Here is a 27524-nt window from a genome sequence, read left to right as displayed (position 1 = left end):
ACTCCGAACCTTCCAGTGTCGGTACCTACTGAGCCTACGGTACCGATCGTCGACCAGCCCATTTTGTCGGCGTCGACCTTATCGGCACCGCTTAAATCTGCCTCTTCTATATCTATGCCTATTTTATCGGCAGAGCCAAAGTCTCTTTGTCGAGCTGCTCATGCTGTCTCTGATCCGGTACCGCTCTCCGACACCCTTACCGCTTTACAGTCGCCAGGTACGGTGTCGATGTGTTCCGGCAAATAGGTACGCAAGACCAGGCATACCTCTACTCTACTCCTCTATCTCAGGGCCGTCTTCCATCGGTGCGTGACCCTGATTTATGGGATGACTCTGATGATCTCCTCGGTACCGAGGAGGATTTTTCATCGGACGAGGCTGACCCATCAGTGCAGGATCCTGCTACTAAGCCAGAGCACTCTTCCTTCACTAAATTTCTTAGGGAGATGTCAGACACCCTTTCTCTCCCCTTGGAGTCTGATTCTAAGAAGTCTAAAGCATTCCTGGATGCTTTGGACTTTGACCAACCTCCCAAGGAATTTTTAAAATTACCCCTTCACGATATTTTAAGGGAAACTTTTTACAAAAATCTGGAAACTCCTCTCACCATCCCAGGAGCTCCGAGGAAATTGGAATAACTTTATAAAGTGATCCCTATTCCAGGGTTTGACAAACCTCAGCTTCCACACGAATCTTTGCTAGTGGAATCAACCCTGAAAAAATCTGCAGGCTCAAGTGCATATGCTTCTGTCCCTCCTGGCAGAGAGGGCAAGGCTATGGACAAATTTGGTAAACGACTTTACCAGAATGCTATGTTGGCCAACCGTTCAGGTAACTATGCATTCCACTTCTCCTTTTACCTGAAACATCTTATCCAGCAGATGGCCACTTTTCAGAAATATATTCCTGACCGCAAGCTTTCTGCTTTTCAGCAATGCACTGCCAGTCTCTTGCAGCTCAGGAAGTTTATGGTCCGTTCCATCTATGACACTTTTGAACTGACATCCCGAGCTACTGCTATGTCTGTAGCGATGAGACGATTGGCATGGCTTCGCGTCTCAGAACTTGATGTGAACCACCAGGACCGCCTTGCCAATGCTCCCTGCCTGGGTGATGATCTGTTTGGAGAATCTCTGGATACCACCACCCAGAAACTTTCGGCTCATGAGACGAGGTGGGATACCTTATTGAAAAATAAAAAGAAACCTCCTCCTCCTCGTCCTTTTAGGCAGCAGACGTCCTACAAGCGCCGTTTTTCTGCTGGCCAGTTCAGCCTCATCCTCCTCAGCCTCGGAGACAGCGGCAGCAACAGCACCAACAGGCTCGCCAACAACAGATGCCTGCAATAAAGCATGTTGTTCAGCCTAAACCAACTCAGCCCTTTTGATTCTCTTCTCCAGGGCATACCCAGTCTTCCTCCCTCATGTCCTCTTCCACAACCTATCGGAAGTCGACTCAAGACTTTTCTGGCCTGGTGGGAGGTAATTACCACCGATCAGTGGGTGCTCTCTATCATCGCCCACGGCTACTCCCTCAATTTTCAGACTCCTCCACCGTTAAGCCTGCCAAAAGAGTCTGCTTCCAACAGGTCTCAGTCCCTCCTTCTCACTCAAGAGGTTCAGTCCCTCCTTCTTCTCAATGCCATCGAAGAAGTTTCTCCAGATCAATGAGGTCAGGGATTTTACTCCCGGTACTTTCTAGTTCCCAAAAAGACCGGAGACCTCAGACCTATATTAGATCTCAGAGATCTCAACAAGTGCTTGGTCAAGGAGAAGTTCAAAATGCTCTCTCTTGCCACGCTCTACCCTCTTCTGATTCAGAACGACTGGCTATGCTCCCTCGATCTCAAGGAGGCCTACATACATATTCCTATCCATCTAGCATCCAGGCAATACCTACGATTTCTCATCAATCACACTCACTACCAGTACAAGGTGCTACCCTTTGGTCTGGCCTCCTCTCCCAGGGTGTTCACCAAATGTCTGATTGTGGTAGCAGCCTATCCCCGCTCTCACAATTTTCAAGTCTTCCCTTATCTGGACGACTGGTTGATCAAGGCTCATTCCCCTCAGGCGGTGCTTCTGGCCACCAACCAGACCATTCGATTTCTTCAACTGTTAGGGTTCAAAATCAATCTCCCCAAGTCGCATCTCATTCCAACCCAGCGACTTCAATTCATTGGCGCCATTCTGGACACGGTTCTTATGAGGGCGTTTCTTCCACCCAACCGCCTTCAGACCATCCTTCAACTTTGTCTACAGGTGTCTCAACAGGTAACCATCTCGGCAAATCACATGATGGTGCTCCTGGGGCATATGGCATCGACGGTGCATGTCACCCCCTTTGCACGTCTTCACCTGCGCACTCCGCAATGGACCCTAGCGACTCAATGGTCACAAGCGACATATCCTTGCTCACAACACATATCTGTGACATCGTCTCTTCGACAGTCGCTACGCTGGTGGTTGACATCTGCAAATCTATCCAGAGGTCTACTGTTCAATCTACCTCCTCATCAACTAGTCATCACCACAGATTCCTCCCCCTATGCCTGGGGAGCTCACTTGAACGAATTCCAAACTCAGGGGTTTTGGACTGCCCAGGAAAAGAAACATCACATCAATTTCCTGGAGCTCCGAGCGATGTTTTACGCCCTCAAGGCATTCCAACATCTCCTCTTTCCTCAAGTACTACTCATTTGCACAGACAATCAAGTGGCCATGTACTACATCAACAAACAGGGTGGAATGGGCTCTCGCCTGTTATGTCAGGAAGCCCAACGGATTTGGTCTTGGGCGACAGCTCGTCATCTATTCCTGAAAGCTGTCTACATTCAAGGGGAGCAGAATTCCTTAGCAGACAATCTCAGCAGAATTCTCCAACCTCATGAATGGACTCTCGATCCCATGACTCTCCAGTCCATTTTCAATCAATGGGGCACTCCTCAGGTGGACCTTTTTGCAGCTCCTCACAATCATCATTTGCCCCTGTTTTGCTCCAGACTTTACTCCCCTCACCATCTGGCACCCGATTATGCATTTCCTCCTCTCCCTCTCATGCTGCGGACACTGTTCAAGCTCAAGAAAGAACAGACCACAATGATTCTCATCGCTCCACGGTGGCCAAGGCAACATTGGTTTTCCCTTCTACTTCATCTCAGTACCAGGGAGCCCATACTTCTTCCACTGTTTCCTACTCTGCTTACTCAGCATCAGCAGTCCCTACTACATCCCAACTTGCAGTCTCTACACCTGACAGCTTGGTATCTCTCGGGCTAACTGCGGCTCATTCTCTTCTTTCTCAGCCTGTCCGTTCGATCATTGATGCTTCCAGGAAACCGACCACCCTTCAATGTTATCAGCAGAAGTGGACTCGGTTTTCTTCCTGGTGCCTCTTACATCAACATCATCCCACGTCTCTAGCAGTGGAGCTGGTGTTGGACTATCTTCTTTCCTTGTCTGATTCTGGTCTTAAATCTACCTCGATCAGAGTTCATCTCAGTGCCATTGCTGCTTTTCATGAGCCAATTCATGGAAAACCTCTTTCGGCCCATCCTTTGGTTTCAAGATTCATGCGGGGCCTGTTCAACATAAAACCACCTCTCAAGCCCCCTCCTGTGGTCTGGGATCTCAATGTAGTTCTTTCTGCCTTAATGAAGCCTCCTTTTGAACCTTTGGCCACAGTACAGTTCAAATTTCTCACTTGGAAAGTGCTCTTCCTTATTGCTCTCACCTCTGCCAGGAGGGTCAGTGAGTTACATGCATTGGTGGCAGATCCACCTTTCACTGTTTTTCACCATGCTAAGGTGGTTCTGCGTATCCATCCAAAGTTTCTCCCTAAGGTTGTGTCTGAATTTCACCTTAACCAGTCCATTGTCTTACCTGTTTTTTTCCCAAAGCCTCATTCTCATCCAGGTGAACAGGCTTTGCATACTTTGGACTGTAAACGTGCTTTGGCTTACTATCTCGAACGCACTAAGCCCCACAGATCCTCTCCTCAACTTTTTTTGTCTTTTGACCCTAACAAGATGGGTCATCCTGTTTCTAAACGCACTTTATCCAATTGGCTTGCTGCGTGCGTTTCATTCTGTTATGCACAGTCGGGCCTGACACTGGAAGGTTCTGTCACGGGCCACAAAGTTAGAGCTATGGCAGCGTCTGTAGCTTTCCTCCGCTCCACTTCCATTGAGGAAATCTGCAAGGCTGCTACTTGGTCCTCAGTTCATACTTTTACATCTCACTATTGTCTGGATTCATTCTCCAGACGGGATGGACACTTCGGCCAATCTGTTTTACAAAATCTATTTTCCTAATGGCCAACCTTCCCTCCATCCCTCTTTTTGTTAACTTGGAGGTCACCCATTAGTCAAGAATATGCTGCCTGCTTGTCCTGGGATAAAGCACAGTTACTTACCGTATCAGGTGTTATCCAGGGACAGCAGGCAGATATTCTTGCGTCCCACCCACCTCCCCGGGTTGGCTTCTTAGTGGCTTATCTTAACTGGGGACCGCGCGCCTCCGTCGGGCGGGAAGGCATTCGCGCACGCGCGGTGCGGCCTAGCTAGAACTTTCTAGGTTCTTAGAGTGCAATCACTCTAAAATTGTCCGTACCGGGGCTCCGTCGGTGCCATCACCCATCAGTCAAGAATATCTGCCTGCTGTCCCTGGATAACACCTGTTACGGTAAGTAACTGTGCTTTCCGGACATCTGCTTGCTGCTCTGCTATGATTTCCTCTACCTCTATTATTTCTTGTCCTTCAGCTGCAGGAAAAAGTGTTTCTTGTGAGTTTTTCTCACATTATGGCATTATACCAAATGAGTTCTTGTTTTCTGCAACATTTATGGATATGAAAATAATTAACAGCTGACCCTTGCTTCTCAACATGGGAAAGGCATGCCAACATTTTAAGAGTGGTTGTAAACAATGTGAACCTTATAATGGGTAGTAAAGGTTGACCATCCTTTTCTAAGTACCCTTCTGCTTTGAAGCTTGTAACTCACTAGAACACAAATTTAAAATGAAGTTCATGAATCATAAGTTCCTCAATCTACATTCTCATGGAACTTATCCCATATTCCTCCTGAGCAGTTCTCAGAATAAACTGTTAACCTTGTTTTGTTTATTGGTTATCTGTTGGTGGATGTTAAACACTTTCTTTTACAGTTAGTTTATTTGATATACTGCATTTTTAAAGAAATGTAGTCAAATCAAAGCGGTTAACAAAGTTAAAAACAATGGGTTAAAAAATAAAAACAAGAACAGACACTTAAAGCATTTAAGAATACATCCAGGTACCTGGGTTAATCTGACATAGTCTATGCATTGGATCCAGTGACAATTCTAATTGATTATGCATTGGGAGAATAGAAATTGTAGAAGAGAGGAATGCTCTTAGTATCATTTGTTATCCAGGTACATGCATTTATTTATTTATTTCTCTATTGCTGGTGATTAGGGCCATCTCTTGTTTATTGAAATTATATGGAAATCACTGGATCATTCTTAGAGTTTTCTCTTGTAGCAGGATATGGTTTAAGAAACTGAAGCCCTGCCAGTCAGGCTGGTTCTTTGGCTAGATTTTTTGCTGTTTTTATTATTCAATTGCAATCTACTTTAACAAATCTTTTTTAGTTAGCTGCCTGTTTGCTGAGGGATTATCATATAACAGTGTTTCTCAACTTCTTCAAGCCAAGTACAGTATAATCTCGTTATAATGGATATCAAGGGACCTGCATTTTTAAAAAACTTTATTTAGCTCAATTTGAAACAACGTACAATCAATGAACAGTCACTGCACAACCATATCAGCAACATCAATAACAAAACGACAGCAAAACATTGGTATGGCACGAAATGATTGCAAAACCAGACCGCTAAAAGATGTTCTAAAGCAGGGGTGTCTAACCTTTTGGCTTCCCTGGGTCGCATTGGCGGGAAAAAAAAAATTTCTGGGGCCGCACAAACACTAACACTAGCTGTTGAGCAAAAAAAAAGTTGAGCAGGTCCCAAATTTGCAATCACTAATATAGAACATGTACGTATCTAATAATAAACCTTCATTAAAGGGACACTGTGGAGAGGAACCCAAAAAAGCAGTAATACTTACCCTGACTGAGTGATCCTCCACGTACACCGCTGACAGTGGGAGCAGCCACAGGCTTCCGCATCCCCATTCTGATGAGCAGGGATGCGTGCTCCTGGTTCTCCCATTCACTTCTATTACAGCTACAGTGAGCCTCATCAGAGCGGGGATGCTGAATCAGCTGTCAGCAGCGCATGTGGAGGATTGTTTAATCAGGATAAATATTACTGCTTTTTTGGGCCTCCCACTTTGAGCTTAGACTCTCTCAAAATGAATATCTCCCCTGCTGTAGCTAGTAGAGATGCCCAAGCCTCACCAGCTGACAGCCACCTCCTCCCCCTCCAACTTCCCAAGTTCTGCAGCTGGCAGCAATATTGCAGAACTGTTGCCTTCCCTCCTCCCTGCCCCCTCCCACCTTGGCTTTCATGCATGCATGAAAGCAGGGGCAGCTTGAGGATATTGCCATTGGTTGCAAAGCTTGGAGATTTTGAGTTGCCAAACTAGAGGAAGATGTCTTCAGTTGGCAGGGCTTGGGAATCCCCACTAGCTCAAGTATTTATAAATTGCACTCAGGCAGGGAGAAACTTTGGTGCCCATCCACTAATTTTGGGCTCCAGTCCCTCCCACAAATCAGCTGTATATGACTACGCTACTGAATACAAAAATAATTGTGATGCACATATCCCAAAGCTAACATATTCCAGTTAATAAATTCAAAATAAAACAATTTTTTCTACCTTGTTGTCTGGATGTTTTGTTTTTCCATCTTCTTGCTCCCAGTTTCTCTATCTTCAACTAATTCTCTTTCCAGTGTCTGCTGTCCATTTTTTTCTCCTTTTCTCTCATTCCATTTCCTTCTTATGCCTGTCTCCAATGTATTGATTTTTCCCTTTCAGCTTTCTTAACTTTTTCTTTTCTGCCTCTGTCCACTCAAATCTTGCTTTCTTTCTCACCCTTCGTCTTTTAAAATGTTCAGCTACCTCTCAATTCTCCATCTTCTCTCAATCCCTAGCTCTCCCATTTCCCATCTCACTCCTTTCCCAGCCTCATATTCCCTTCTATCTACTCCCCATTACCACATTTATACCACTGTACTCACTGCTCTCTCACTCATCTTGTCATCTTCCTTTTGACCTCATCCATATGGCTCACTACTTTCAGAATTCCCCCTCCCTCTCTCCACTGGTCAGGCTATAACTTTCCATCCCCTAGCATCATCTTATCCCAGCTCTTTTCCCTCCTGCCCTTCCATGGTTCCATCTCTCCTCCTCTATCTCCATGGTCCAACATTTTGCTCCCTCTGTTTTCTGGTTTTCTTCTTCTTCCCTCCCCCCTTGATGCTGAACAATGAAATGGAGGGAAAAAAAAGAGAGATGCTGCATCTCTCTGCCTTCCGTCCACAGGCCTAACATTGCTCCCTCCCTCCCATCCCCAGATCCAACTTCTCTCCCTTTCTCTTCCCAACTGCCCTCCATCCCATCTCTCCTCCTGCCTGCCTCCCTTCCTAAGGTCCACCTTCTTTCTCCCTTCAAATAACTCTTCTTCCTCCACACCACCCCAAGTCCAACTTCTCTCCCTTCAGACCACTGTCCACCATCTCTCTCTCTCTGTCCTCTGTTTCTGGTCCCATAAGCTGTCCCCCAACACCCAATCTGGCACTTCTTTTAATACCCTCCCCCTCAAAAAAAAGTCCAGGAGGCTTCCTCGGCCCAGCATGTTCTCCCCCTTCTCTCTGCGCCCATGCATCTCTATCTCACTCCTCTCCCACCACCGTGTCCAATATTTCTCTCTCTGTCCCTCCTCTCTGCCCAACAGTTCTCTTCTTTCTTTATCTCCCCAATTGCACCATCTCTTTCCCTCTCTCAAACACCCAATTCTCCCTTTCTATTATCTCCCTCACCTCTGCATCTCTTTCCCTCACTCCCTCCATTCTTCCATCTTATGGCTCATGCTCCCCTCTATCTTTCCCTTCATTCTGTGTCCTAAGTTCATGCCCCTCCCTCCTTCCTTCCATCATTTTTCCTAAGTTTGTGCTCCCTCGCTCTCAAGTCCTCAAGTCTCACACCCTTCTCCCTCCCTCCCTTCTGTGCCCCGGGTGTTCACCTTCAGGCTGGCTCCCTCCTCACTGCTAGTCATTTTTTTTGCTGAAATCCGTGACGTCAGAGGGAACACTTCCAGGTCAGCCATAAGAGGCACATAGGATCCACTGCCCATGGCTTTGAGCAAACGCTGCAGCAAGACGGAGGAGGGAGCCGGCAAGATGGTAAACACCCGGGGGTGACAGAGGAAAACACTACATCGTCTTCAACCCTTGAGCGGGGCCGCACAAAATACTTCACAGGGCTGCGGATTGGACACCCCTGTTCTAAAGCATTATGTCGTACTGTACTAGAAAGAAAAATACTCTTGTCATTTTCTTCTGGGCTGCATTTTGATACTGTATCACTGGCACGTCACGCGCTTTGTAGGCGAAGCCTGCATGTCCATTATAGCCAAACAAAACTACAGCTAAAAGCGGCTCTGGGAACCAAACTGGTTGTCCATTATATCCGAAAGTCCGTTATATGCGAGTCTGCTATATGCGATGATTTTCTGTATGTTTATAAAGGTGCAAAGCCGGGACCAGCAGACCTTGTCCGCTATAGGTGAGGTTCCGTTATAAGCAAATCCGTCATAACGAGATTATACTGTACTTCCTAAGTCTAACAAATATCAACTGAGTACCCCAGCCCAAGCTCCACCCCAAACCCAGCTAAGCTCCGCCCCGGGCCTGCCCAAGCTCTTACTCTGACTCCATCCCTATAAAAATAGTACTAATTATAATGCAATTTCTGCTATTCATTTTCATATACACACAATATAATCTTATTAATACATAATGGTAACCACAAAATTTAAAAAACAAAGTATACACAGATAAAATGTTAATTATCATTTATATTTGGGTTTTTTTTTTCAAAGAGGTCAAGGCAGATGACTTTAAATATGCAATGTTTCCTCAGTAACAACTACTGTATAGAAAAATAGACAAATATAGTGCAAAATATAGACAGCAGATATAAATTCTCAGAACTGACACATTTCGATCACTAAATTGAAAATAAAATCATTTTTCATACCTTTGTTGTCTGATGATTTCATGAGTCTCTGGTTGCACTTCCTTCTGACTGCATCCAATATTTATTTATTTCTGCTTCCTGCATGCTTCCTTTCCTCTGGACCTCATTACCTTCCCCAACCAACATCTCTCTCTTTTCCTCTGAGTCCAACTTTTTTTCCTCTCTCCTCTACCCCCGTTGGGAACATGTCTCTCTCTCACTGTTCATCTGTCTTTCTCTCATTCCCTTTCTTGCTGCATTAGGAGTGGGGAAAGAAAGAGAGATTTATGGTGCATCTCTCCCACCCCATCTACTGCCACATCCAACATGTCTCCCTCTCTCATGCTCCGGATCATGTGCAGCATTTTTCATCATTGCCCACCAGCGCCATGCCCATTTCTCCTTATTTCACCCCTCACCAGCACCATGCCACCTCTCTCCCTCCATCACTATGTCCAACATTCCTCCCCCTTGCATCCCTTTCAATCTGTCCCTCTGTTCCCTCTCCACCACCATAGCCAACATTTCTCCCTTCCATCCTTCTCTTCCCCATTCATCTCTACCTCAGTCCTCTATGCTCAACAATTTTCCTCTTCTTCCTTTCCCAATGTGCACCATCTCTTTCCCTCTCACTCACACACTCATGCCCAACAATTCTCCCAAGTTAATGCTTCCTTCCTCCCTCCCTTCTGTGTCACATGTTCATGCCCCATCCCTTACTTCTGTGTCCTGAGATCGTGCCCCTTTCCCACCTTCCAACCTTTGTCCCAAATTCCCCCCTTTCTTCCTTTGTCCCACAAATTTCCCCCCCCCTTTCTTCCTTTGTCTCACTGTCTCACTGCCTTACTTGCTACAAGTGCTCGCTCCCTTCATAGCTGTCCAGTTGGGCTACTCCTTCCTGCCTTCAGCAACACAGGGACGCGTCGCAGGCAGCGGCTCTTATATGCTGTACATGGTTGACCCAGAAACCTTCCCTCTGATGTCAGCTCTGACATCGAAGAGAAGGTTTCCAGGTCAGCCATGTGCAGTGTGCAAAAGCCGCTGCCCGCAACATGTCCCTATGTGGCTGAAGGTTGGAAGGAGCAGCCCTGAAGGAAGTAACTGGAATCTCCCACTGACCCGGAAGACTTCCCTCTTACATCAACGGGAAGCCTTTTCGGGATTCAGCAGAGGGGGAATGCAGAAAGGAGGGCATGGAAATCCCACCGGTGGCAGTGCTTCGGCAGAAGGAGTGGGTAGGAATCTCTGGCAGCAGCAATTAAGGAAGGAGGGGGGTGGGAGACCCGCGCAGTGACGCAGACACCCAACAAGCGGCTCGTGTAACGTGTGTTGAGAAACTCTGTAATATAGTAATATGCTGATTAGTTTTTATGTATGTAATATTCTGTTTTGTTCTTCAGTTTCAGTTCAGAACGGTTCAATGCATCAGAAGGATGCAGTGAATGACGATGATTTTGAGCCATATTTGAGTAGCCAGACAAATCAGGTAAGTTGAAACAGTTCAGGGATTGATTTTTAATTGTGTTATTAAAAGAGATCAATATTCAGCCATCATGGTCACCACATTAAAATTTAAAACACTGGACTTTAATACATGTGTTTTCCTTCTCTTTAGGAAGTGACACAAAATATGTGTAGCATAGTGTGTGCACCAGCATTATTTGCCTACTGTAGGCCTGCTGATTTGTCCTTTGTCAGTAGCCATGGTTTGCTATATCAGGTGTAGAGTGGCCAAGGGGAATTATGCCATTATAGATCTACAGTGGTGCCTCGCACAACGAACTTAATTGGTTTCAGGAGCAAGTTTGTTATGCGAAAAGTTCGTTATGTGAAACGCGTTTTCCCATAACAATACATGTTAAAAAAAATAATTCGTTCTGTAGCATAAAATATGCTAAGATGACATAAAAAAAGATAAATTTATCTTGTTAGAGCTGGTGTTAGACACAACTGGGGACTGCAAAGTCCAGGCAGAGGCTTACGGCTCTCTTTGACCAGGGGGGACAGTTGCCCTAGTTGCACTACCCTAACCCTATTCCTGCTATGTGTGACTGTGGTATTCTGTTAGCATGATATTTCTGTGTAGCATTCTATAATAATTTGGCTTATTCAATTTTCTTGATAGTAGAGGGGATATATGTGAAGGGGAGGGGAGACAGGGGTTTTGTTGATCCTTGCTGTGTATTATAATCACCCCCCACATACTCCCCAGTACCTTTTTAATCATCCCCCCTCGGTACCTTTTTTAATTCCTCCCATCTTTCCCAGCCAGTGGCGTACAGGTTGCACTTCCTTCTTCTGACTGTAAATCCAATATTTATTTATTTCTGCCACTTCCCTTTTCTTTCTGTCTCTCTTTCTCTCTCTCTCCCCCCTGACTGCCTGTTTCTCTCTCCCCCTGCCCCCTCTTTATTTCTGCCTTTCTTTCTCTCTCCCCCTGTCCCCCCCAAGCCATCATGCCGATTTATCCACTTCCCCCATTCTTTCTCTACCCCCTTAGCCACCACGCCGATTTCTCCCTGCTGCTTCCCTGAGCTAGACCAGGCATGTACAAGTGCCGGACTCACAAGACTTTACCTCTGACGTCAATTCTAAAATCGGAGAGGAAATTCCAGGCCAGCCAGGCAGCGATTGGCTGGCCCAGAACTACCTCAATGACGTCAGAATTGACGTCAGAGGTGAAGTCTTGTGAGTCTGGCGCCTGGCTGGCTCGGGGAGGCAGGAAGAAAAAGATTGCAAAGGCAAAGCAATCGACTCACATTGCCTTTGTGATCTACTGGTTGATCGCGATCGACCATTTGGGCACCCCTGCTGTTATGGTATCCTGTCCTGACCTGAGGAAAGGGGTTTAGTCCCAAAAAAACTGCCTTTTTTCAATTTCCTATTTATAAACTTTAATTAATACAGTTACAATACTACTTGATTCTACGTAAAGCAACAACAAAAAAAATTTTTTCTACCTTTTGTCGTTTCTGCTTTAATTATCTTTTCTTCAGCGTTTATCCTCGCTCCCTTCCATGCAACATCTGTCCTCTCTTTGCCCCTTCCACCCAGCCTCTGCCCTCTCTCTCTCTACCCCTTCCATCTACTGTCCACCCTCTCTCTGCACCTTGCATTCTCTGTCCACCCTCTCTGCCCTTTCCATCCAGTGTCCGCCCTTTTTCTGTTCTATATGGCATCTTCCCTCTTTCTATGTCCCTTCAATAAACTGTATATCCTGTGCCCTTTCTCTCCTTTGTACACGATTCATTTCAGTTTCACTCCTCCCCTATGCTCTGGCATCTCTCTCTTCTCTTTTCCTTCCTTCCTTCCCACTCCACCCCATGGTCTGGCATCTCTATCTCCTTCCCTTCTCTTCCCCATGCCATAGCATCTCCCTCCTCCCCCATATGCGCTGACATCTCTCCCCCCCCATGGTCTGGTAGCTCCTTTCCTTTCCCTCCCTCCCTCCCATGGTCTTGGCATCTCTTGCCTCTCCTCTCCCTTCCCTAGTCTTCCTTCTCCCCTCTCTCTCCCCAATTAGGTGCTGCTGCAGCAGCACTTCTCATCCCCCTCCCCCTCCCCAATTGGGTGCTGCTGCAGCACTTCTCTTCCCCTCCCCCTCCCCAATTGAGTGCTGCTGCTGCACTTTTCTTCCCCTCCCCAATTGGGTGCAGCACCAGCTTTTCTCTTCCCCCTCCCCCCCAAAAAAAATTGGGTGCAGCAGCAACATTTATCTACCCTTCCCCCCAAAATGGGTGCAGCAGCAGAATATTTTTCTTCCCCCTCCCCTCCCCTATTCGGTGCAGCAACAGCATTTCTCTTCCCATCCTTCCCAGCTCACAAACCCAGTAGTCGCTAGGCAAGTTGTAAGCTTCCCTCCATCGCTGACCTATCTTTCATAGATCAGCGATGGAGGGAAGCTTACAACTTGCTGCTTTTACTTGCTTCGGGCCTTCCTCTTTGCCGGGTCCTGCCTACTTTCTGTTTCCGGGGCTCTGTGTGCGTGCTGGCTTCCCTTCTCTCCGAAACCGGAAGTTGCATCCCGTGGGGGGGAGGGAAGAGAAGGGAAGCCGGCATGCACACAGAGCCCCGGAGGGAAGCTTACAACTTACTGCTTTTACTTGCTTCGGGCCTTCCTCGCTGCCAGGTCCTGCCTTCACAGAAACAGAAATTAGGCAGGACCCGGCAACAGGAAGGCCCGAAGCAAGTAAAAGCATGCTGGCAAAAAAAAAACCAAAACAACAAACGGCAGGTGTCAAACAAAATTTTTGGCAGCGAGTCAGCCCGGGAAGGAGCATCGGCGGCAGCAGCAGCAGGATTAGCTGGGCGGTCATCTAAATCAGCCGGGCGCAGCGCCCGGCTGTAAGGCCCTGGGGAGAACACTGCTCTCACCATCTTGTCGATATCAACCCCTTTTTCCACCTCAATCTCACTGCTTTCCCTCCTTTGAAGTCCATTCCATCCATCTGTTCACTCCTCTGTCTCTCCGAGTAGCAGTCATTTCCCAACCCTGTGACAAGTCCTTCTCCTTTCCTCACTGACTGACTCCTGGCTCTCCTGTCTTCAGCATCTATGCTGATGACCGATTCCTCTGACTCCTATACTTCCAGGTTTCTCGTGTTAACATCTTTTTACAGTCTCCAGCTGTGCTCCACCACCCTTATGCACCAAAATGGCACTGCCTTGACCTTGTCTTCTCCAACTGCTCTACCACAAAAATTCTGCACCTCAACTCTTCCCTTCTCTGACCTTTATCTGTTAACCTTCACAACTCCTCCTCCTCCCCCCTCTAGACAATCACTACTTATACATTTAGTACCCTTCAGGCAATTGACCCCGACACCCTCTCAACCACTGTCTCATCCCTCCCTTCAACTAAAATGTCACACAGGTCTGTCAATGAAGCAGTCTCCTTTAACACCATTCTCTCCTCTGCTCTAGATACTCTCGCTCCTCCTATTTCATGTCCTGCAAGGCACACCAAACCCCAGCCCTGGCTGACCCCCAACTTCTGCTACCTGTGTTTCTGTGCCTGATCTGCTGAATGTCTCTGGCTTAAATCCCACACATGTGCTGACTTCATACACTTCAAATTCCTGCTGACATCCTTTCAGTCTGCTTTCTTGCTTGCCAAATAAGAATAGTACGCCCATTTAACTAACTCTTTTAGCTCTAACTCTCGCTGTCTCTTTTCACACTCAACTCTCTACTGAAAGTGCCCCCACCTCCATTTCCCTCTTCACTTCCCCCCCAAACGATGGCAGAGTTCTTCCATGGTAAGATTCACAAAATTCATCTTGAGTTCTCAACCAGGTCAGCTCCCCTTCCATCTGTCCGCTCTGCCAATATCCCCTCACCCCTGTCTCCTTTTCCTTCTTTTCTAAAATCACTAAAGAGGAAACTGCACATCTTCTCTCCTCCTCCAAACCCACTACCTGCTCCTCTGATCTGATTCCCACCTACCTACTCGATGCTTTCTCTCTCACTGTCATCCCTCATATTTGTCACATCCTCAACCTATGCAACTGTTCCTGATGTTTCAAGTTTAAGTTTCAAGTTTAATAATTTTCTTTGATTAATCGCTTAATCATACTTCTAAGCGATGTACAGTTTAAAATTACATTTGTTGGGTGACAATATAATAAATAGGAATACTTTAAACATGCCGTAGTCACAACTTTCCTCAAAAAAACCCTCACTAGACTCCACATCCCCCTTCAACTATTGCCCCATCTACCTTCTCCAAACTACTTGAACGTGTTTTTACCACTGTTGCTTGGACTTCCTTTCATCTCAAGCTATTCTTCATCCACTTCAATTGGGCTTTTGCCACTCCATGCCATGGAAAGTGCCCCTGCTAAAGTCTCTAATGACCTGTTCCTAGCCAGTTCCTTGATCTATCTACTCCTTTGATACTGTTGATTGCCACCTATTCCTCAATATACTCTCCTTGCTGGGATTCCAGGGTTCTGTTCTCTCCTGGTTTTCTTCCTATCTCTCCATTCGCACTGTCAATGGTGCGATGGTGGATCCTCCTCCACTGCTATCCCACTGTCAATTGATATATCTCAAGGCTCTGTCTTGAGCCCTTTCCTTTTCTCCATATACTGTGTACCTGCTCCCTCGGTGCACTGATCTCGAGACTACGGCGGGAGCTCACGGCAGCCATTTCCTATTGGCAATCTACAAGGGGCAGGAGCGTAGGAAGATCTTTCCTGCCCCGAAAGCCCGCTAGACCACCAGGTAAGGCCGGGATGCCAGGGGGAAGGCAAAAAATCTGGGGTGTTTTTTCCCCCTCCCCCCAAAATCATGATAGTGTGAAATCGTGAGTGCGGAAACCGCGAATGGGGAGGGGGAAGTGTACTCACAAGGTTCTTTATAGTGGAGAGCCTTTTTACTTCTCCTCTATTATTATTCCTTATAACCCTACACAAAATTTGTATTCCTCTAACAGCATCCTACTGTCAGTTCTTTCTCTTAGAAAAGTATCCATTAGTTTGTTCCATGATGCAGCCTTCTGCTGCTTGGTGCCATCTCTTTGGGATCAGTTTCCCTTAGATCTCCATGCTAAACTGTTTCCAAAGAAATTCAGGACTGCCTTTAAAACTTGGTTCTACAATTTAGCCTTTCTGCACATTTTCTCATAGATGGCTCTTTTCCAAACCTAAATATGACTTTTGACCAGATACCGCTTGTACCCTTTCATATGTGTTGTGTTAACATTTTCTATGGGAAATATTATTGTTCTACATCAGTGCCCTATCCTCTGTATTGACTGGCCGTATGCCTTTTAAATAATATGAATGTTATGAATATGTGTAACCAAAATGCCTGCCTCTCTCTGTACACCGAGTCTAAAATCAGATGAACTAAAGCTTCACAAAAAACAGCAACAGAAAAAAGTAACAGTAGAGATGACTCAAAAAAGGGGTGCATAAAACAATTTATTAATACTTTTAGCTTCTTGTTGACTTAACACTGGCCTGTGTTTCGGCTCTAAAGTCTACATCAGAAGTTAAGAGAGTACATCAAACATCCACAAGGTGAACATAAACCACAATGTCAACAGGTTGTAAATCTTTAATTCACATAGTGTCTTCTCAACTCATACATCATAAGTACATAAACCAGACAACTCAGAAGCAAATCCAAAGAAAACTCTGTGAATTGAAGATTTGCGACCTGTGGACATTGTGGTATATGTTCACCACATGGATGTTTGATATACTCTCATAAAGTTTCTAAAGACTTTCAGTGCGGGCTTTTGAGCCAAAACACAGGCCCGTGTCAAGTTAGTAAGAAACTACAAGCATTAATTGTTTTTTGCGTTCCTTTTTTGAGTTATCTCCACTGGGGTTTTTTTCTGTTTCTCTTTCAGTACACCTCCTTGATAGTATCCTAATGAGTGGTATATTAAATGACTTAAATAAATTCTTGGTGTCTTGTCACCAGTGGCTAAGGACTGATCCTGGAGACAGTAATGTCAGTTAGGCAGAGACTTGGACATCTGTAGAGCATTTTTGAATGATTCTGAGGAAGCACCAAAAGTCTCAGATGGGGTTCCCAGTCTGCCTTTCAGTCTCCTCTCCACCTTTATAAGATAAAGATTGCTCATGATGTTCTATTTAAGTGCTTGTTCATAGAATCCTGAAGTATGTATACCACCTTTTTGTAGTTACACAAACACACTCAAAGCAGTTTACATATACAGTATACAGGTACTGTATTTATTTTGTATCTGGAGCAATGGAGGATTAGGTGACTTGCTCAGTCACAAAGAACAGCCCTGGGATTCAGTCCCACAACCTCTGGATGCAGAGGTAGCAGTTCTACCACTAGGCCACTCCTCACCTTCATGTTCTGTCTCTCGTGTTTTGTTTATTTTTATCGATTTTGGCACAAATTTGTGACTGCGGCCATCTTGGATTTTAAAAACAAACTTTTTTTTCTAACTTTTATTTCTGCCTCAAAAACCCCTCGATTTGATTCAAAATCATTTTGGATGGACTCCCCCGCTCCTAATCTGTTGAATGTGGACATTGATTGCGTCGGATTGGCACCAGATCAGCGCTTGTGTACCGCATGCAGTACCGCGCTAAGGGAGGAGGGTGGGAGTTTTGGACTTCACCTTCTCCTAGTAATCTTGGGCTGGGGAACTGGCCTGGATCCATGCCTTCCGAAGAAAATCTTGCCCAGAGGCTGTCCTGTAGTCTGGCGCAAAACTCCTGCGTTCCAAGTCTGGACTCTTTTGGCATGGCACATGTACCTCAACAGAGCCCTGCCATGGTTGCAGGGTGGACCTTTTCACCAGATTTTATTTGGCTCCTCTGAAAGGCGTATTCTTCAGACCCCGTTTGTTTGTCACAGCCAGCGGGTGCGTAGAATCTTTTTTGTTCTGTTGCGCCTGTGGCAAATATTCCTGTTCAGGAGCCCTCTCATCTGCTTGTGGCAGAACTTGATTGCAATAGTTGCCATGCAGATATTATGACTCTTCTGTCTCCTGCCACTGTTTTTATTTTGGATCCAGCTGATGCCTTTGCTGGGCCCGGTCACCTCGGCTGCCCTGAGTGTCTGGATTTGTGCGCAGACCCTTCTTCGCAGATTTTTAAGCAGAATTATGTCCGCCTCTTTACTCCATTTAGAGTCTTCACCTTTCACTTCTCAAGTTTTGGTCCTGGACTGTTCTCCTGTAGCAGGGTATCCAAGTCACCCCTTTTTTCCATTCATTCCACAGGTCCTTGGTCTGGTTTCAGAACAATGTGATACCCCCAGAAAGCTCTTTCTGACCTTTTAAAGCTATGTCTAAGCTTTACCACCTGGATCCTGATTACGGCAGGTGTGAACAGCCTGAGGTGGGTTCTGCCGTGGCACAGGTTATCAAGCGTGAATCCCTCCCTAGTGAAGGGGAAATGAGGTTTAAGGACTCTCAGGATCACAGAGTGGATATTATGTTACAAAATATTCTTTTTTTAGCGGAACCTTTAGTATCCAAGTGGCAGTGGCTGCTTCCTACATGGCACATGCATGTCATTCTGGCCTGCGCAATGCGTTTTCTGTGCAGTTGCATGCTTGTCCTCCGCAGGTGTGGATTAGGTGTTGGATAACCTTTATAATCTCATTCGAGTTCTTAGTACATTCTCTGCTGGTACAGAGTCTGCACGCCGGACTGTTTGGACGGATCCACGTTTTGAGCTGGGAACGCTTCTTCAAGGGTCTCTTTAAGCAGATGTTCTTTTAAGGGCCAGCTTCTTGTTGGTACAGGTCTGGATGACCTCTACACAGGTGTTGCCGAATGCCTCCGTAAGTTTTTCCCTATGATCCAGTTTTGTCAGATGTCGGAAGTGGGTCATAGTGCTCTTCGTTCCTCCCACAGGTGTCATCTGGGATCTACAGGTTTTCCTCCCAAGAGACATTCCCTGCGTTACAACAGTTCCAAGTCCAGACGCCAAACTGTGCAATATAGTAGGTGAAAGCGATCTCACGGATGGTATGGCGCAGGATCTGATCAAGTTGGAAAACTGGTCCTCGACATGGCAGCTGGGCTTCAACACAAAGAAGTGTAAGGTGATGCATCTCGGCAGCAGAAATCCATGCAGAACATACACCTTGAATGGAGAAACACTAGCTACAACCTCAGAAGAACGGGACTTGGGAGTAATCATCAGTGCAGATATGAAGGCTGCCAAACAAGTAGAGAAGGCCTCATCCAAGGCAAGGCGGATGATGGGATGTATCAATAGAAGCTTCGTCAGCCGTAAACCTGAAGTCATAATGCCACTGTACAGAACCATGGTGAGACCTCATCTGGAGTACTGTGAGCAATTCTGGAGGCCACATTACCGTAAAGATGTACTTCGAGCTGAGTCGGTCCAGCGAATGGCCACTAGGATGGTCTCCGGACTCAAGGGTCTCTCATACGAGGAAAGACTGGGCAAGTTGCAGCTCTACTCTCTAGAGGAGCGCTTGGAGAGGGGTGACATGATTGAGACATTTAAGTACGTCACAGGTCGTGTCGAGGTGGAAAACGACATATTCTTTCCTAAGGGACCTTCAGTCACAAGGGGGCACCCGCTCAAACTCAGAGGAGGGAGATTTGGTGGTGACACCAGGAAGTATTTCTTTACAGAAAGGGTGGTGGATCACTGGAACAAACTACCGGTGCAGGTGATCAAGGCCACTAGCGTGCTTGACTTTAAGAATAAATGGGACATCCACGTGGGATCTCTACGTGGGTCGAGCAGCACTCTGACTTAATGGGGTGGGACAGTGGAGTGGGCAGACTTGATGGGCTATAGCCCTTTTCTGCCGTCATCTTTCTATGTTTCTATGTCCTCAGGCCTCAGGTTCCTATGAAGTGGCTGTGCCTAAAAAGCCCCGATGATATCAGGGGTACAAGTGAATCAACTAGGGGACACTCAATGAAGTTACAGGGAAATACTTTTAAAACCAATAGGAGAAAATATTTTTTACTTAGAGAATAGTTAAGCTCTGGAATGCATTGCCAGAAGATGTGGTACCAGCGGTTAATGTAGATGGGTTAAAAAAAAAAAGTTTGGACAAGTTCCTGGAAGAAAAGTTCATAGATTGCTATTTTTTGTTTTGTATTCTTTATTCAATTTTTAAACTACAGAAGTGCACAATAATTAACACTTACATATAATATTAAAATTAAAGCACATAAAACTTACATTAATTTATAAAAAGGAAAATTATTTCCCCCCCACCCTTCTACCTATTAAACAATAAATAAAAACCTTCAAGAACAATCAATACATACCCTTTAAAACAAATCCAAAACATACCCCCCTCCCCCACCCTCCCACCCTGGTTATGTATGTTTAAAGGTACATCTAAAGAGATCAATCCTTACAGTATTTAATTAACGGTTCCCAAACATCTATAAATATCTTGTAATTTCCCTGCTAAATGGCCATAAATTGCTCCATTTTAAAAATCTAACAAAGGGATTACCACTAGAATGTGTAATTTAGTCTATCCCAATTTTTCCAATTTTTTAAAATAAGCTGCATGGCAACCCCTGTCATAATAAAGAGAAGTTTGTTACTTCTCACAGATAGTTGACTCTTCACTCTCATAAATGTACCAAATAAAATGATGATATATGATAGTGCCACTGGATTCTCCAATAAATTATTAACTTGAACCCAAATAGATCTCCAAAATTTCAGTATCAAGGGACAATAGTAAACAAATGATCCAACGTCCCAGGTTCGAGATGACAGTGCCAGCATCTATTAGATTTGGAACTATCCACTTTATGTAAACGAACTGGGGGTCCAAAAATCTCTATGTAATAAGAAAAACCATGATTGTCTCATAGATGCAGATAGCGTACATTTCATCCTCCAAGTCCAAATTTGTGGCCGTTGAGATGCAGTAATCTGTTGCTTTATCTCAATGCTCCAAATGTCGTGAAGACCAGTCTTTGGTTTCTTATTCAAAAATCCTGATATTAATTTTTATCCCAGGACAAGCAGGCAGCATATTCCCACATATGGGTGACGTCACCGACGGAGCCCCGCAGCGGACAGCCTCGAAAGCAAACTTGCTTGAAGATCTCGAACTTTCGAGTGCTGCACCGCGCCTGCGCGCGTGCCTTCCCGCCCGAACTAGGGGGCGCATCTCCTGAGAGGATCCTCAGTTCGTTTATTTCCGCGGAGACAAGAAGACACGTTTTCTTTCTCTGCAGCATTGCCTTCTCATCACCGCGGCTGTTTCTTTTAATTTAAAGTCGGTCGCTGTGTTAATTTTATCTTTCTTCTTTTCTTTCTCGTGTTAAAAAAAAAAAAAAAAAAAAGTATATTCTTTTTTCCTTTTCAGTTCGGCCGTCGAGCTTTGGGCCTAGGCCTAGGCTCCTTCGTTCGACACGGACTTTGTTTTTTCCATGTCCCGGCCTCTTACCGGGTTTAAACGTTGTCGACAGTGTAATCGGGTGATTTCGGTCACCGATCCCCACTGCCGCTGTTTACAGTGCCTGGGTTCCTCTCATTCCCCAGAAGATTGTCATCGCTGCTTTACCCTCACTCCACGAGCTTTTCGGCGGCGTTGTGCTCAATTTTTTCAACTTTTCGGTATGGAGCAATCTTCGGAGCCGGCCTCGACCGTGGCGGCTGCACCGGTCTCGAAGGCCTCGACTCCGACGACCTCGACACCTGTGGTCTCGAAGGCCTCGACCCAGACTCCGGCTGGAGTTTCGGTCTCGAAGGCCTCGACCTCTTCTACTTCGGTTGCCTCGAAGACGACGTCTTCCACGAAGCCTTCTACGGGGGGTAAGTCTCCGAGTTCCCTTTCAGGTGCCGTATCCAAGAAGCCACCAGAGTCCTCGGCGCGACCACTTTCAAAGCGTACCTCCAAGATAAGGGAATACTCACCTTCAAGGTCGCCCTCTTCGGAGCGTACTGCTGCACATACGAGGTCAGAATCTTCTGTCTCGGTGCCGATGCTGGAGGACATGTTAAAATCTATCCTCACCACTCAGATTAATTCTTTAGTGGCTCAACTGGTCCCGTCCTCGACCTTGCCTCGGGCTGACCAGCCTGTTACTCAACCGGAGCTTCCAGTCTCCCGAAGCCGATCCCGGACACCGAAAAACATTTCTTCATCGGAGTCGTCTCCGGGCTCACCTCCTCCGAAGCATCGGTCGAAGCATTCGAGACATGTTGCCTCCAAGCTTCGGAGGGAGTCTTCGACGTTGGATACCGAGGCTTCTTTGTCTCGTTCTTCGAAGACGAAGCAGGGATCTCGACATCGAGCCTCCACTCGAAGCCCTTCTCGATCCAGAACCCCATCGAAGCCAGTTCGTCGAGACAGTTCTCCACACACCTCGACTCATTCTGTACCACGTACACCGGGTACTTCTCCATCCAGGAGTCTGAAGAGGAAACATTCTCTTACTCCACTTCACAGTACAGCTTCTTCTCCTACTATGCGTATGGAATCGGACATTTCCACATACTCTAGAGAAAATTCTCCATCCTACTCAGTACAACATAAATCTCGCAGTGGCTCTCCTGAAGAATCATCTGACCCAAAATCAGTTTCTTTTGCCAAATTTATTTTTGATATGGGCCAAGCTCTCAAGCTAGACCTTCATTCAGACTCTAAATATACTCCTGAGTACTTGGCGGATATGGAGCTTCCCCATCCTCCTAAAGAGTCACTCAGATTGCCTATGACTCCTGTTCTCCAGCAGACCTTCACTCGCAATATGGAGACTCCTTATTCTATCACTGCCATCCCATCTAAATTGGAGTCTCGTTACAGAACGGTTCCATCTAAAGGATATGAAAAGTCTCAACTTTCTCATCAATCTCTAGTGGTAGAGTCATCATTAAAGAAAGCACATCCCTCCAAAATTTATGCTTCAGTTCCTCCTGGTAGGGAAGGCCGTACCATGGATAAATTTGGTCGACGTTTATACCAGAATTCTATGATGGCAAATAGAGTTCTGAATTATAATTACATTTTTACGTCCTATTTCAATCATTTTTTAAAGATTTTGTCTTCCTTTTACCCGGATATCTCTACCAATCGTCTATCAGAATTTAAAAATATCCTTAAGACTCTTTCTCAATTGAGACTATTCATGCTACAAGCTTCCTATGATGCCTTTGAACTCTCGTCTAGAGTCTCGGCATTTGCAGTAGCCATGCGTAGATTAGCATGGTTACGGATAGTGGACATGGATCCTAACCTTCAGGATAGATTGGCTAATCTTCCTTGTCAAGGAAATGAATTATTTGATGACTCTATTGAGGCAGCTACAAAGCGTCTTTCAGAACATGAGCGCTCTTTTGCTTCCCTCATCCGTCCAAAACCTAAACCTGTACCAACTAGAGGTTTCAAACAAACTCCACGTCGCTATCCACAGAAAACAACTCCTGCTTTTTCTAGACCTCCTGCTCGTCGGCCTCCTCCACAACAACGACAACAGAAGTCACAGACCCCTGCTAACACTAAGCCTGCTCAGTCTTTTTGACAATCTCAACTTGAGCATTCAAATTTCTCTGTTTCCAAATTCTCCCCTCCCCATAGGGGGTCGCCTGTCCAATTTTTATCATCAATGGGAGCTCATAACATCAGATCTCTGGGTACTTACCATTATCAGAGAGGGATACTCTCTTCGACTCCTTCAGGTGCCTCCAGATCGCCATCCAAGAGAGTGTCTTTCAAATCAGTCGCATCTTCCTCTTCTTCTTCAAGAAGCTCGGGCTCTTCTTCTCCTGCGAGCAGTGGAGGAAGTTCCTCTCTCCCAAAGGAATTCGGGATTCTACTCCCGTTATTTTCTAGTTCCCAAAAAGACGGGGGATTTGCGACCGATTTTGGATCTCAGAGCTCTCAACAAATTTCTAGTCAAAGAGAAATTTCGAATGCTCACTCTGCCAACTCTATATTCCTTGATGGATCAAGGGGATTGGATGTGCTCCCTCGATCTCAAAGAGGCCTATACTCATATCCCCATTCATCCAGCTTTTCGCAAGTACCTCAGATTCCAAGTAGGAAATCTTCATCTTCAGTACAGAGTTCTCCCCTTCGGACTGGCTTCTTCCCCCAGAGTTTTCACAAAATGCCTTGTGGTTGTAGCTGCAGCTCTTCGCAACCAGGGTCTCCAAGTATTTCCATACCTAGACGACTGGCTCATCAAGGCTCCATCTCTTTCAGGGGTTATTGTAGCGACCCAACAGACTATTCTCTTTCTTCAAAGTCTGGGATTTCACATCAATTTTCCCAAATCTCAACTGACTCCTTCTCAGTCTCTCCAGTTCATAGGAGCGACTCTGGACACTATCAATCTGAGAGCATACCTTCCTCAACCACGTCAGGATGCACTCCTTCAGATTTCTCAACAATTCTTCCAACTTTCCACTATTCCAGCAAGGAAAATGATGGTTCTGCTCGGTCACATGGCCTCTACAGTTCATGTGGTTCCTTTTGCCAGGCTTCATCTTCGCATTCCTCAATGGACACTGGCATCTCAATGGCAACAATCAGTGGATCCACCAACTCGACTAATTTCCATCACTCCTTCATTAAAAAAGTCTCTCCGTTGGTGGATGCTCTCTTTGAATCTTTCAAGAGGTTTAATGTTTTACCCTCTTCCTCATCAGAAGGTCCTCACAACCGACTCGTCAATGTATGCATGGGGAGCCCATGTGGACGGTCTTTGCACTCAAGGGCTCTGGACCCAAGCAGACCGGAGGTGTCCTATAAATCTGTTGGAACTCAGAGCGATATTTTATGCTCTCAAAGCTTTTCAGCATCTTCTTCACGACATGGTGATTCTTGTACGTACCGACAACCAAGTAGCCATGTATTATGTCAACAAACAGGGAGGGACGGGATCTCACTCCCTCTGTCAAGAGGCTCTGAAATTGTGGCAGTGGGCGATTCTCCACAACATCTTCCTCAGAGCAGTTTACATTTAGGGTCAACACAACTGTTTGGCGGACAAATTGAGTCGTCTTCTACAACCTCACGAATGGACACTCAATTCTCCTACTCTTCGCCAAATTTTTGCTCGTTGGGGGACTCCGCAGATAGATCTGTTTGCGTCACCTCTCAACTTCAAACTGCCTCAATTTTGCTCCCGCATCTTTACTCCTCAACGTCTCGAAGCGGATGCGTTTCTACTGGACTGGAGGAATCAGTTCCTTTATGCTTTTCCTCCGTTTCCTCTGATTCTCAAGACTCTAGTCAAGTTGAAGTCAGACCATGCCACCATGATTCTGATAGCTCCTCGGTGGCCCAGGCAACCTTGGGTCTCCCTTCTACTTCAACTCAGCACCAAGGAGCCTCTACTTCTACCAATATTTCCTTCTCTACTCACGCAGAATCAAGGATCTTTGCTTCATCCCAATCTACAGTCTCTACATTTGACAGCTTGGTACCTTTCTCTTTAACAGACTTTTCTCAATTCTCTCCGTCTGTACAAGATATTTTACTTGCTTCCAGAAAACCATCCACTAGACAATGTTATGGTCAAAAGTGGACAAGATTCTCTGCTTGGTGTTCTACACATAATTTACCACCCAGATCTGCTTCATTGACATCAGTTCTGGACTATTTACTTCATTTATCACAATCTGGACTTCAGACTACATCTATCCGAGTCCATCTTAGTGCTATAGCTGCTTTTCATCAGCCTTTGGATGGAAAATCCCTTTCTGCACATCCTATGATTTCTCGTTTTATGAAAGGACTTCTCAATCTCCATCCTCCTCTTAAACCACCTCCTGTGGTTTGGGATCTCAATGTTGTTTTAGCTCAACTTATGAAATCTCCTTTTGAACCACTTGACAAAGCTCATCTCAAGTATCTCACTTGGAAAGCTGTGTTCCTGATTGCCCTCACTTCTGCTCGTCGTGTCAGTGAGTTACAAGCGCTAGTGGCTGATCCACCTTTTACAGTTTTTCACCATGACAAGGTTGTTCTCCGTACTCATCCTAAATTCTTGCCTAAAGTCGTTTCAGAATTTCACATCAATCAGTCTATTGTTCTGCCTGTATTTTTTCCAAAGCCTCACTCTCACCCAGGAGAGGCGGCTCTTCATACCTTGGACTGTAAACGTGCTTTGGCTTTCTATCTGCAACGCACTCAGATTCACAGAACGTCTCCTCAACTTTTCATATCCTTTGATCTAAACAGGTTGGGTCGTCCTATATCGAAGCGTACCATCTCCAACTGGATGGCTGCTTGCATTTCTTTTTGTTATGCTCAGGCTGGTCTTCCTCTACAAGGTCGAGTGACGGGCCATAAAGTTAGAGCTATGGCGGCATCTGTAGCTTTCCTCCGATCAACTCCTATTGAGGAAATCTGCAAGGCTGCCACTTGGTCCTCGGTTCATACTTTCACCTCTCATTATTGTCTGGATACTTTATCCAGGAGGGATGGCCATTTTGGCCAATCTGTTTTGCAAAATCTTTTTTCGCAAATTGCCAACTTCCCTCCATCCCTTTTTTACTTAGCTTGGAGGTCACCCATATGTGGGAATATGCTGCCTGCTTGTCCTGGGATAAAGCACAGTTACTTACCGTAACAGTTGTTATCCAGGGACAGCAGGCAGATATTCCCACAACCCTCCCACCTCCCCTGGTTGGCTTCTTGGCTAGGTATCTGAACTGAGGATCCTCTCAGGAGATGCGCCCCCTAGTTCGGGCGGGAAGGCACGCGCGCAGGCGCGGTGCAGCACTCGAAAGTTCGAGATCTTCAAGCAAGTTTGCTTTCGAGGCTGTCCGCTGCGGGGCTCCGTCGGTGACGTCACCCATATGTGGGAATATCTGCCTGCTGTCCCTGGATAACAACTGTTACGGTAAGTAACTGTGCTATACCACTGAGCAGCCTGGTGACCCAGAAAATCTGCCTGGAAGCACAGGAAAGGCAAACTATACTGATTTTTAAAATTTTTCCAATCAGGGAACTCCTCCTGAATGGCCTGCTTCAACTGCAATCATCTATAACTTTGAGTTTTAGCTGTGGAGCTATGACATCAGCTGTCACTTCAATTTTGGCACAAAGTCAGCCACTATAGAAAGCACTGTGGCTTTTAGTTTCAGCTTCCATTAGTCGCATGTGTATGGAAACTATTTGCTTACAGGTAAAATACGGCCCTTCATTATTTAAATTATATTCTGGCTTGAATACTGTGGGTACAGCAGAGGGATGCAGACTGCAAACTCTGACAATCCCCAGTTTGATATAATAACTGAAACCGAAATTCGTTCAGCCTCCAATTTTTATAAAGGTTTTTAATTGACAGTGATCATAAGACACTGGTTTTCCTATTGCTGCAGAAAGCTTTGCCTGCAGTAGTGCACATGAGATAATTTGTTAAATAATCTTTGTAGTTCTTTTTGTTATACAAACTGGGCTTCAAAGTTGTTTTATTTTCACAGTAATGGTTTTCTAAAGGGTACTTTTGTACCTGGATCTTAGGTCCTCTTTTGTTCTTTCACATTCTCTGTCACATGTAGGCTAATTGTTGCAGTGATTTCCTTTAGGATACAGAGAAGATCACAGATCTCTTAGATGATGCTTTCTGTGCTGCTCTTTGGCCTTTTACCCAGTTTCACTTAGATATGAAATTTGGTATAATAGACTCTCAATTTTTGTTATTACCCACTTTTCTCTGTTGTAAGGAAAAAGTTGAGTGAAGGAGTTATGGCCAACTTTCCTTTTCCTGTAAGTTAAGAATTAACTTGAGCAACATTGTAGAATTTGAGAGCTACAGAGGGAAATGGAACCTGACCTTGGGTATAAATGGAGCTGGTTTTGAGACTAGATTTTCCTAATGTAACATAAGAATAGCCATATTGGGTCGACCATTGGTCCATCTAGCCCAGTA

General features: G+C 45.6%; 1 protein-coding gene across 10 annotated transcripts in view; it reads left to right on the top strand.

Moving 5' to 3' along the window:
- The window catches only part of YTHDF3 (YTH N6-methyladenosine RNA binding protein 3), a 158552-nt gene that overhangs the window by 47713 nt on the left and 83315 nt on the right, over positions 1 to 27524 (top strand). For all 10 annotated transcript variants that reach the window (XM_033933422.1, XM_033933423.1, XM_033933421.1 and 7 more), the window contains one exon: positions 10582 to 10667. In XM_033933422.1, the coding sequence (XP_033789313.1) occupies positions 10582 to 10667 (86 nt within the window). The remainder of the gene's footprint in view (positions 1 to 10581; positions 10668 to 27524) is intronic.

Source organism: Geotrypetes seraphini, chromosome 2 (assembly GCF_902459505.1).
Source record: "Geotrypetes seraphini chromosome 2, aGeoSer1.1, whole genome shotgun sequence".
NCBI lineage: Eukaryota > Metazoa > Chordata > Amphibia > Gymnophiona > Dermophiidae > Geotrypetes > Geotrypetes seraphini.
Note: the sequence above shows the minus strand (reverse complement) of the source record. Positions and strands in the feature narration are given on the sequence as shown.